The 12,381-nt window shown below is 45.9% G+C and overlaps 1 protein-coding gene across 10 annotated transcripts in view; it reads left to right on the top strand.

Annotated features, from left to right (window-relative positions):
- Window positions 1-12,381, top strand: part of ATG7 (autophagy related 7) — a 330,637-nt gene that overhangs the window by 123,683 nt on the left and 194,573 nt on the right. For all 10 annotated transcript variants that reach the window (XM_057705407.1, XM_057705404.1, XM_057705399.1 and 7 more), the window contains 2 exons: window positions 2,865-2,981; window positions 4,271-4,420. In XM_057705407.1, coding sequence (XP_057561390.1) covers window positions 2,865-2,981; window positions 4,271-4,420 — 267 coding nt within the window. The remainder of the gene's footprint in view (window positions 1-2,864; window positions 2,982-4,270; window positions 4,421-12,381) is intronic.

Here is a 12,381-nt window from a genome sequence, read left to right as displayed (position 1 = left end):
TACAGTGAACAACGTCGGCCACACTGATTTTCTTTTCCTGTTTGTTTCTTTATAATACATTCCTTGGAGTGGGCGTGTAAACGTACTGGCATTGACATGTATTAAGCGTGTTGGTTGGTTGACCCCAGCTTCGTCAGCTTCAGATGTTAATCGTCTTCCCCACATTTTTCTTTTTTGTTGTTTGTTTGCCAAGTTATAGGTCTTGCCTTTCTGCCTCCCCCCATGAGCTAGTCCTCCATTTCTTCCTCATGCTGCCTCCCTGATGTACCGCAAAGGCAAGGGAGAGAGATAGGATTCAGACTGGAGGCCATACCCAAGGGGGGCCATCTACGAGGAGGACATTTTCCAACGAGTTAAATTGCTTTCTGTGTGATAGTGGCGAGATAGAGAAGACTCAAATTCTTCAGGGGATTAGTAGGCACAATTTGGCATTGATAATTTGTCTGTAAATTTGAGTAATTTTGTAAGCTCATTACTAAGATAAATATAAGCAGTGCTAATTAAAGGCTTGTTTTTTTTTACTTTAACATCAATACATTTTCTGTACCAAAAATTCTAGCTAGTGGAATCTAATTGACAATTTGCGTTTAATTGAGGAAACAGCATTAGCTCTCACTTAAAGTAGTTTTTAAAAAATTTTATTAATTTATTAATTTATTTTGTTTTTGGCTGCATTGGGTCTTCGTTGCTGTGCACCAGCTTTCTCTAGTTGTGGTGAGCAGGGGCTACTCTTTGTTGGAGTGCGCGGGCTTCTCAGTGCAGTGGCTTCTCTTCTAGAGCTCGGGCTCTAGGCACGCAGGCTTCAGTAGTTGTGGCGCATGGGCTTAGTTGCTCCGTGGCATGTGGGATCTTCCCAGGCCAGGACTCGACCCCTTGTCCCCTGCATTGGCAGGCGGATTCTTCACCACTGCGCCACCAGGGAAGCCCTCACTTAAAGTTTTAAGGCATTTCCCAGAGTCGTTGTGTACGTTGGCCGAGTTGCCCTTTCTGCTGAGCATTCTTAGTCTGCATTTAAAAAAAATTAAAAGTCTCTGTCTTTAAAAATTGTCAGACACAAAGGGCTATGTTTAATTTCATCGAGGTCCTTTGTGTCCCAAAAATAATCCTAAAAAATTCAAGCCTTTTGACTTTTGAAGATAACCAGATAAAGCTTCTTAGAAACGGTGAAGTCCTCCATCTTGAATTGTTTAACCTTTTACTAAAGATCAGTTATGACAAATCATTTCAGCACAAAGAAGAGAGAATAATCTCTGGAGGTGTTTTTGCTTTCCTTTCTGCTGTTTTTAGGACTCAAAGGTACAAACACTTCCTTAATTTCCATTTTGCAGTTTACTTTGCTGTTGTCAAAGGGAATTTGTTCTTAGTTGATCAGTTAGTGGCAGAATTAGAGACTGTGGAAACTATGATTACTAGACTTTTTCATCTGGACACACATTTATGTGTAAGTTTATATTTAAAAAGTCATCTAGTATAGTTCCATTTCTATGAAAAGTCCAGAACAGGCAAATCTATAGAGACAGAAAATAGACTAGGGGTTTCCAGGGGGTGAGAGTGAGGTGAATGGAGAGTTTCTGCGAATGGTATTTCTAAGTAATAAACTAATAGGGAATTTCTGCTGTTGGGGCTCTTTTTGGGCGATGAATCTGCTCTGAAATTGGTGGGGATGGTGGTACCACCTTGTCAGTATACGAGAAAACCACTCTCTTGTACGCTTTAACATGGTGACTTTTATGGTACATGAATTATATGTCAATGAAAAGTCATCAACCAGCCATCCCCTCTTTATTCTTAGCATGATTCAAGAGGAAATACTCAGTAGCCAAATAAACTGCATAGTGGTCAGTAGTAGCAGACTGGCGGGGAGGCTGTGAGTCCTCCGCACGTGAGTGATTCAGGCCACACCTGCTGCAGGAATTCAGAGGAGAGGAGAGAGGGTTCGACCTGAGTGGGAACAGCATCTAGAACAGCCTCACAAGTCACTGCCCCTGCATCGCCTCCCCTGGTCAGGAAGCAGTCACATGCACCCCTGAAGATATGACCTCTTATGTCATCGATGCTCCTTAGTTCACAGAACCTCTTCTGCGACTCATACAGCTGATTATGTACTTACTGTATCTCTGCTTCCTGCAGAGACTGAGCTGCCCGAGGGCTGGATTGGGTTCTATTCATCTTATTGTCAGAGCGTCTGACGTTGTGCCTTGTACACAGCAAACGCTTAGCTGTTGACTTGAATTTCACTGATGTGGCATTTCTGAAAACAGCATTATATTATCTCAAGCATATATAGGTTATGAATAGCACATTTTAATAACTTTAATGGCATGCTTAGTTCATTCAGTTGTGAAAAGAGTGGCAACAGTTTGGAGGTCGTACCTCCACAGATAGCAAACTGTACGTGTGCTACCATGGACGAGAGCCTGAGGATTGGAACTAGAATTCTGCTCTCCTCTCTGCCACTGAGTATCTTTGTTTTGTTCAAGCTTTTTCACCCCTCTCTAAGCTTCAGTTTTCTATCTATAAAATGGGATGATAATAGTTACCTCCCAGGGTACTTTTGTGTATTAAACAGTGATGACGACAGTGTCAATTACTTACTGAATACTTCCTGTTAGCAAGTGGCAGATGAAATGTGTTATGTGTATCATGATATATTAGTGTGTGGTGTGGGAATATTTCAGATAAACACAGAGGTTCTGTATTCTATGATGAGTTCTGTTGGAGATGAAAACTTCTGACAAGCTGGTTGTATCTTGTGTGCATTGGTTTCTCTGTCTTCTGTAGCCATTGGGAAGATGCATTAATTAATAGATGCATTTCACTTTAATCATTGGTGCTGTTCTGATGTGTCATTTTGTTTCTTCTAGGATCTAAAGAAGTACCACTTCTACTATTGGTTTTGCTCCCCTGCTCTCTGCCTTCCGGAGAGTATACCCCTCATTCAGGGTCCAGTGGGCTTGGATCAAAGGTTCTCACCAAAACAGGTATCAACAAATAAAACAAAATGCAGGTAAAACTGGGTTTAACGTGGATGGATAGTTTATCTAGCTCACTCTAAAGACAAACTGGCACTTGTCTGGATAAAGAGATTGACCCTGTGGAATCCTCCAAAGATGGTCTGGGAGCAGGCTTACTTGCACAATTTTTGTAAGTGCATTTTGAAGAGAAGTGAACAACACTTCCCCGGCTTCTCAGTGACCTTTGTTGAAATGCTAAGCTAATAGGGAGGAATTACAGAAACATTTTGAAAGACTGCAGAAATCTGCCAAAGTATGGACTCCACTCTCAGTGTGGGGGTCATGAGGCATTATACTTTGCGAAGAGAGTCTTTGAAACCAAATAGAAGACATCCTCCATCCTTTGTGCCAAGTTGCAGATCTTCTACGTTGAGAATGGGACATGCAGAGCTAGTCTTTGCCGTTGAAGAAAGATAATAAGGTCATTAGAGATGGTTCCCAGAAGAGCAATGAAAATAATCAGGTTGGTAGAACACAGACCCTCAACCCCCAGATTCTGATTATTGTTGAGGCAAAGATTGAGCGGCCAGATGACTTGAATTCATGAAGCGCACCGTTCACTAAAACCCTGAATTCCAAAGCCAGAAAGCAGCCCTTATTAATTAAAGAATAATCATAAGCTCATTTTCTAAGACAAATCAAAAGTTGTGGTTTTGTGAAATAATTTTCTAAGGAGAAATATAAGTGGAAGAAAAAGAGTATGCCTGGGGATTGACTGCTGATGGGTTTGAGGTGTCTCTTAATAGGGACAGAACGTTTTCAAATTATTGTGGCGATGGTTGCAAATTCCTGTGAATGTGCTAAAAATAGCATTGAATTGTGCCCTGTGAGTGGGTCAGTTGTATGGTAAATAAAGTAAGCACGTCTCAATAAAGCTGTCAAAGATGATAGAGAGGGTCAGGGGAAAATTCATCCGTGGTAGATTCGTGCTTGGCTATCACCGGAGAGAGAAAGTTTGGATACCTCTCTAAACCTTTGTGGTGACATCTTAGGGAACAGGGAAGCATCACGCTGGTCTGTACAACATCCCTTGTGCCCCTTCTGAGACACTTCACACCACGCACGTGGAAAGCATTATATAAAAGCGAGGTGGTGTGATTTGGGGCGCTCTTATGTTTACTGCAGAAGAGTAACAGGGCTGTGATCAGTCGTTTCCTGACTTCTGGCTTGAAAGCAGCTTTTGTTTTACGTTAAGTTTTAGCTCAGAACTAGGTGCGAGATTGTCTGCGTAATAACTCAGTGTTTTCTGCTTTCAGATTCAAGCGCTTGAGCGTGCATATGATGATCTTTGTCACGCAGAAGGAGTCCCAGCGCTGCCGTACTTCTTAATCAAGTATGACGAGAACACAGTGCTGGTTTCCTCTCTTAAACACTACAGTGATTTCTTCCGAGGTCAAAGGACGAAGGTCAGAGAAACTTTGAGTATGCTTTATTATCCTGCAAGAAAATCTGATATTCATGTTATGATAGACCACTTGCAGAGTCCCAAGCTCATTTAGATTTCTTAAGCTCTCCAAAGAACGTTTCAGAGCATTTCTTTATCTTCACCCTCTCCCAGCCCTGCAGTTCCCAAACCAGCTCCTCCTGCAGATTTTCCTAGCTCTGTGGCACCTCAGAGGAATTTTGGATTCCTCACTTCCTCTTACTGGTAAAGTTATCTCAGATTTTCTTCCTGATACCTTTTGTCTCTGTGTTTTCACTTATTGCCAGAGCTACCATGGTAGTTCAGGCCCTGGTCCTCTCAGCCCTGGACAGTGAGAGTCTTGCTTCCACACGGAAAGGGTCTCCTTTAGACCCTTCACGTTCCCTGTGTCATTCACTGATCAAGAGTTCACGGTGTCTTCCTTCTGCCTCCAGACCACCTTGCCTGCCTCATCGTCCACTATTTTCCTCATAAGCCATTGCTCCAGCTAAGCTTCTCTGCTTTTCAGCAGACAGTCCCCGTAAGCAAATAGACCTAGAACTTTTCCTGTATCTGTCTCTGTCCTCCTGTTCTACCATCTTCCTGAAATAGGCCCTGCCTGTGGGGATCCTAAGAAACTCTCTCCCCTTGTTGAAACCCTGCCTCCACGATGAGGCCCCCTCATGGTGTGGCAGGCGTGAGCTGTCCCCTCTGAACTCCTTGGCCTTGCCCCCGGACCCCCTGCCTGCTCCATGCACTCCCTTACATACTCTGCCTTTCGTGCTGTTGGATTGTAAGCTCCCAGAGGGCAGGGACCAAGTCTGACGTATCCTTATCAACGTGCTGGCCAGCCCTTGTCCCAGGCCCTCAGTAAAATTCTTCTAAATGAGGGAAAGTGTCCTATACGTGTCTTTTAGATGTGATGAGATACATTGTAAGCCATCGTAGCCATCTCAGACACGGAAAGGTAAAAGTAAAAAATTCACGATGAGTATTTTGCAGTCATGAAATTGTGGGAGAATGTCCGTCACCGTGTAGGTATATCGGAGCTGAGGAGAGACAGGCCTCTCACTGGTGCCCCGACTCTTCCTTAGCCTGAACTTCAGGTACCTTTTTTTAAGTACATTTTTTTCCTCAAACACATTAGCATTTTCCTTTTTAGAGGGAGCCCTTTCTAAGTTGGTGACTGAGGATTGGATTTTTATTAAAATTCACCCCTGCCACCCTCTCCCCTCCCCGCCCCAGGCAGGTTCACAGAACTGTAGCTAAATTAGTAGCACAGAGACCAGGCACTGATGATCTGAAGCCCAGTCGAGGGCGAGGCCCTGTTGTGACAGCAGGCAGGCAAAACAGCCTGGTTGTCAAAGCAGCTGGACTTCAGGTTGTATACGGTGAGCACTCGGACCTCCCCAGAGGGCATCTCTACCAAAATAACAATTTGCAGAGCACCTGACAGTTTAATAGGGGGCTTTCATGCACTCGATCATGTAAAAACTTGGTGAAATAGGTGTTCTTGGGATCTGCATTTTCTGTTTGACAAAAATGAGACTCAGAGCCACACAGGCGAATTGTCTGACTGCAAAGCCTGTGCCCTTTCTTCTGTTCCATTCTCATGTCACTGGGGGAGAGGCGGTCCCTGCTTGATGTTTGGAATCAAATAAGTCTGGCTTTGACACCCAGGATTGCCACCTCGTAGCTCTGTGACCTTGGGGAATTTGCACACCCTTTCCTCAGCCAGGTCTACCCGTGCCGTGGTGGTAACCCTGCCTCCTGCATGGCTGCTCCAGATGAAACGCGATGATGTGGGTAAAATGCCCAGCCTGCAGCAGGTGCCCAGTGTGTATCCACTTCCTTTCTTCCTCAGCAGCCGCCAGGTTTTAAAGACTGAACCATTCTCTGGAGTCTCCTTTGAAGCAGTCTGGGCAAGTTTGCCAGGGGCCTGCCCTGGAGGCCAACCACTGGCCAAGTCGGGCACAGCATCCTTTAGTTGACTAAGGTCTTATCTCAGGAAAGCCTAGCATGGCTCAGCACATGTACTGAGCACCTCCTATGAGCCAGAAATTATGAAATATGGTTATACCTGTGCTTGCGGAATCTGAGGCCTTCTAGGGGAGATGAGACATTGACTTGTGGACAGTTAACTAGAAATTTAAGTCACGGAAGAGACGTGCCAACAAAGTGATGCGGGTGACTGCTTTATCTGCACACCTATGCCCAGTCTTGTTCTAGAAAGGATCACCAGAAGCTGTGCAGATTGGTGGCCTCTCAGGACTTTCATGGCCTCCTGACAGACCTCCCTTCTGGGTCCCTAATGTCCTATCCATCCCCCACAGTGCTGCCCAAACACGTTTTTTAACACAGAAATTGCATTGTGTCGCTCTTCTACTTAAAACCCTTCTGTGGTTCTTGTTGACCTCAAGGTTCCTGTGGGACTTCCCTGGTGGTCCAGTGGTAAAGAATCTGCCTTCCAATGCTGGGGATGCGGGTTCTGTCCCTGGTCAGGGAACTAAGATCTCACATGCTGCGGCAACAACTACTGAGTTGAGTGCCTCAATTAGAGAGGCTGTGTGCTGCAAACTACAGAGCCCATGTGCCCTGGAGCCTGCGCACCACAACTAGAGAAGAGAAAACCTGCACACCGCAACTAGAGAGAAGCCTGTGTGCCGCAACAGAAGATCCCGCAGCTAAGACCCGACACAGCCAAAAATAAATAAATAAAAATTTTAAAAAATATACTAACGATAAAGACTAGAAGGGAACACACACACAAAATTTAAAAAAAAAAAAAAAAAAAAATATATATATATTTAGCATTCAAAGCCTCCTGAAACCCGACCCTGCCCCTCCCTCTAGCCTTACCTTCTGGTGCTCCCCAAGATGCATCCTATGATGTGGCTGCAGCCGTGCCCTCCAGACGCCCCTGCTCCCCCCATCCTCCCCCCATCTTCCTGCCTTCAGTCACACCTGTCCGTTGTCCTTCCTGCGCGTGACTAATGCCTCTCCGGTTCATCCCCCCGGGAAGTGCCGGTGGGTCCCTCTCCCCTGTGCTGGCAGCAGCCCCTCCCCTGGCACTGACTGGGCTCGCAGGTGACTGTCTGTCTGCTGCCTGTCTGCCTCACCTGTATCCCTGACCACCTGTGCGCAGCTTTAGCTCAGAGACCGTCTTCTACCCCACGGCGCACCCTCCTCATTTAGCATACTGCCGGACACTTAATGGGCACACGGTATGTGAATGTAGAGAGAGGAGAGTTACCTGTGGATGGGCAGATGGTGGGAGGCTTCAGGGGAAAGTAGAGCTTGAGCGGAGCCCTGAAGAAATGATTTCTGTGAAACCAACGTATCACGCCACTTGAGGTCGCTCCAGCTTTTATGGCATGAATCTCATTCACTTGCTTTCACATAATTCCAGTTTCTCTTTCGTGTTCCTTGAGTCATGAAGTTTCCTTGAAATTGTTTATCCTGTTCTTCCAGAAATAGACATTATTTTCAGTGTGAACTCCTGCAGTTGTGCTCTGGCTTCATATTTTACTCTATTTCCTGCCTCTTCCTCTTATCAGGACTTTGACCCCCCCGAGGTGCCACTGTTCCTCTGTGAGCCCTGGTGTCCTCACATATAAGATGCAGAACTATTGGGATCCCTCCAGGTTTCTCTCTTTTCAGTCTGCTTTCTCTTCTGAGGGAGTCTGGTGCCCTTGACCCTAGTGACCACCTTCTCCAGCCTGAACCTCCTCTGGACCCCAGACTGCATTATCCAACCCCTTGCTGCCTTCTCCGGCACCTGGAATTCAGTATCTCCAAGCTGATCTTTGCCCCAAGTCTGGTCCTCTTCTGGGCATCACCATCTTGCAGTGACACTGCCATCCATCCAGTCACGAGAGCCAGAAATCTGGGCAGCATGCTAGACGCCTCTCTGTCCTTTACCACCCCCATGTCGCGTAGATTTCGTGTCCTAAACTTCTCTGTCTGCCGCCTTTGCGTTTCTTCTGCCATCACCCCAATCTGAGCTTCGTGGTCTTTCATCTGCTTTCCTGAAGGTCCTCCTAACGGGTCTCCTTGTGCCTGCTCAGGCTCCCTCCAGTCCATCCCCATATCACCCCAGGCACGCCTCTGAAAAGCAGACCTGATCATGTCAGCCTGAAAACGAAGCACAGCAAAGCCTTGTGTCCTGTGCTCTAAGAATAATAACCGCAGTCCTTCATGTGGCATCCAGGACTCTGCATGGCCTGGGCCCTGTGCAGTTCCAGCCCCGAGCCCTTCCGTGTTCCCCTCACAGGGGCTGGGTGCCCTCCTGCTGCAGCGCTTTTGCACGTGCCTTTTGCCTGGAACTCCCATCTCCATTCTCTTACTCTGCCTTTTCTCTCCACACCTCTCCTTTGCCCAGTGAGGTGTTCACTCTTTCTTCAGATAGGAACTTACTCACGAGTCCTCCAGGAAACCCTCCCTGACCTCTGTAAAAAGGTTTATTCCACCCGCAAGGGGTTCTCATAGTGCTGTGTGGCTCCTCTTTGTTAGATGTAGCACAAGTGTAATTGTACACTTTCTTGGGTGATCTTTGATTCATATCTTCTTCTCTCCTGTCAGTGTAAGCTCCATGAGGGCAGGTGCCCTATTTTTGATTTCCCAGCACTGCATCTGCATCCTGTGGTATCACGTCTGGCATGTAAAATACAACGGGACTGAGGGCGTGAGGGCATGAGTTGTGACGATTGGAGCTCACATGCATGAAGCACCTGGGTCAGTGCCCCCCACGTAGGAGGCCTTCTCAGTAAGTGGCAGGTCACTGCTAGCATAGCTCATCATAAGTGTTCTCTTTCATGTGGTAGTCTGCTGTCTGATTAAGGCCAAGTTGCGTATAAAGGCTTTCCCAAATTACATATGCACCTAAAGTCAATATGCGGTGTGAGTTGTGGACGTGCTTAGTGGTCTGACAGGAGATGGAGTGTGGGGGAGGTATGTGATCTGCCATGGGCACTTTAGAGCAGCAGTTCTTAATCTGAGGTCAAATGTATAGCCTCTGATACTTGCCCACCAAAAATAAGCATCTACACATGGTTCTAATATCTAACGTTGAGGAATCCACAGGACACCGAAACCCATTCCTGGATCCTATTTGGATCCCTGGCTGAGAGGAAAATGAAGGGAAGGACAGGAGTTAGCCTGCGCTGGCACAGAGGGGGAGGCTGCGGGATTGCTGAGATCCGGAGGGCGGTAGCCTATCTCTGTTCCCAGCCAGAGTGGGACCTTTGCATCTGGAGGTACTGCTCGCTCAGGTCCGGAGCCCGGCTGGCTGTGAGGGAGTGGGGTGCCTGTCCCTGAAGAGGGGGCACTGTCCACTCAGCCAGCAGCGGCTGTGGCTACCACGTTCTGAGTTCTGACTGTGCGTCCAGCACAGAGCTGGTCACTCACACGTGGTATCAGTGACCCTTCCAACACCCTGCAGAGCGAGTAGTATTGTTCCCATTTTATAGGTAAGGAGAATGGAAATGAGGCTTGGGAATGGCGGCCCCTTCACATGTGAATTATCTTACCTCCTACAGTCAGGATGCTTCCCATGGTGGGAAGAAGAGCATCCAGGTTTTTCTTGATAGCTCACAGCATGACACGGTAGAGTAGGAAGGCCAGACATTGGGTCCAACTGCGACCTTGTTGGCTGAGCCCTCTTGAGTCGTAGCTTTCTCCTCATGTGCAAGCACACAGTAATAAGCCCCTCTTCCTCCCAGAAGGCTGTGATAATTCAGAGGTGATGGATGTAAACGGGCTTTAAATTTGATGCACATGTTATAATTGTCCTTGTATTTTCTTAGAATATGTTTGTCAGCTTTCATTTTCAAAGGGAAATGATTCTCTGTAGACTGACCTCCGTCTCCCACTATTCTATATAAATGGAATTTTGAGGCCCTGAGTCATGCAACCAACTTTGCCTTTACCAAAGAAAGGTACACTTTCTTACCTTTTTGGTTTTTAGAAAACCTGAAGGATTTAGAGTGGTCTGGTTGCAGGAGAAGCCCCTCCAGAAACTTGCAGGGTAATCAGTTGCAGAAGCTCCCAGAGCATCCAGGAAGGTTTGACCAGTTCATGAATGATGCTTTCTTTTAAGTAAAGCTCAATTGCAAATGCATCTTTGGTTGGTTTCTTCTTTCTGCGGTCATTAAAGGTGATAGCTTAATGCCACACTCCTTTGACTACTACTTATAGTTAAAAATACCTGTTACATTATGGTTCAACAATCATATTTATGTGTCTTTAGATGTATATGCACACACAGAAAACTGGAGCAAAACTTTCACAAAATACTACTTCACGAGGTGCTATGCACTGTTTTCTATCCTGGTCTATCTTTTTCAGAAATGCTAGCTGAGACGCACTGAGTGATGTAGGACTCACGAATAGCTCATCACCTGTAGTCTGGACAAGGGCCGTGTGCCCATTTCAAGAGCACTGGCAGGTGAATGAGCTGCACTTGGTGTGGTTCCATTCATTATTTTTATGTCCAGCTGTATCTTTCTGTTTTTAAAATCTCACAAACTCTTCAGTTAAGTTTTTGGATTTTTTTTAAGTAAACATTTTGTGTATTTCCCTCTCATCTGTGCATTTTTCTAAAGATGAAGATTCTACTATTTTCTGTTTTGTTTTAGCATTTTAGCATAATATTAAACTGTACATCAACATCCTTTTTAATAAATATGTATGATAATGTATCTATCAAGTTTTTGACATTTAGATTTCTCATAATTCTTCACTATTAGGAGCTTCTCTGTGCATAAAATCCCACTCCTCTCCCCTCCCCTTGTCTCTTGGATTATTTATTTCCTTAGGAGGAATTTCTAGATGTGGAGTTACTGGGTTAAGAGTTTGAACATTTTAAGGTTTATAATTGGTCGTGTGCTGGTAAACGTTTGACTGTGGGCTCTGGGGAGGTGGGGGTGCCCTGATTTTGTGCTTATTTCCGCAGCCTCAGCTCTCCCGCTGTGGCGTATTCGGGCTACCAGTGCCAAGTCACAGGCTGCGGAGCTGGGGAGGGGTTGGACCAGCTGGCTCTCCCAAGCCTGAGGGGCCAGCTCCAGCGCACAGCTGCTTGTATGAGGGCGAGTCAGAAATTATCCGCACTCCAGGTATATTCAAACTTCTATAAATTCTGCAGCCAGCGTGCGGAGAATTTTTGACTCACCCTCGTAGCCATTTCTGCCCACACACTGCAGATTTTCCCTGCTGCCAGCAGTGCACCCTTAGCAGCATTGAATGTTATATACATTTTCACACACTGGTTGGCTGAAAATGGGCCTTGTGTGAGTCCTGCCTTCCCTCTGTGAAATGGCTCCGCTGTCGGTCACGTGGCACTGCACTGTGGCAGCGGTTCTGATGATCACGCTGAAACAGCCCCTGTCTCTGTCCCATTGCCAGTCTTCAGGGAAAGCTTGCTTCATTGAGTTTTACTTCTTTCTTCAGAGCAGTTATTGCAGATTGAATGTTTGGGAAATGTTTGGTAATTTCAACAATATTAGCCTTTAATTCTAGGGCTGTGAAATCTTTGGACGAGAGCAATAGCAAAGCAGCAGTAATGGGTCTGCTGTTACAGGGCTCTTTCTTCACTTAGTGATCTCTGCATTCTGGCAGCCATCTGTGGCATCACCGAGCATTAGACATCTGAACTTTTCCCCTATACTTCTAAAGCACATGATCTCCCTTGTGCATTTTCCATTATATTGTGTTTGGGTGATAGGCAGCCATTTGTCAGACAAGCGTGTTTTATGGCCTCAGTGTGGAATTGTCTCCAGACCCTCAAGTTGACAATTTTGCCCTCTTTTCTTTGTCACGTTGTGCTTTTTCAGAAAATTGCTGGGTGGACTGTAGCCAGATCATTACTGAACAACTTCAATGAATTGTTTGCTCTCAGCCAAGGAGACGGGAGCGTTTATTTCATAAACCTTCTAAACAAAGGGGTTTTTTTGCAATTACATTTTGTTT

This window comes from Hippopotamus amphibius, chromosome 13 (assembly GCF_030028045.1).
Source record: "Hippopotamus amphibius kiboko isolate mHipAmp2 chromosome 13, mHipAmp2.hap2, whole genome shotgun sequence".
Classification (NCBI taxonomy): domain Eukaryota; kingdom Metazoa; phylum Chordata; class Mammalia; order Artiodactyla; family Hippopotamidae; genus Hippopotamus; species Hippopotamus amphibius.
The sequence above is the reverse complement of the archived record's forward strand: the minus strand, read 5'-3'. Positions and strand labels throughout refer to the sequence as shown.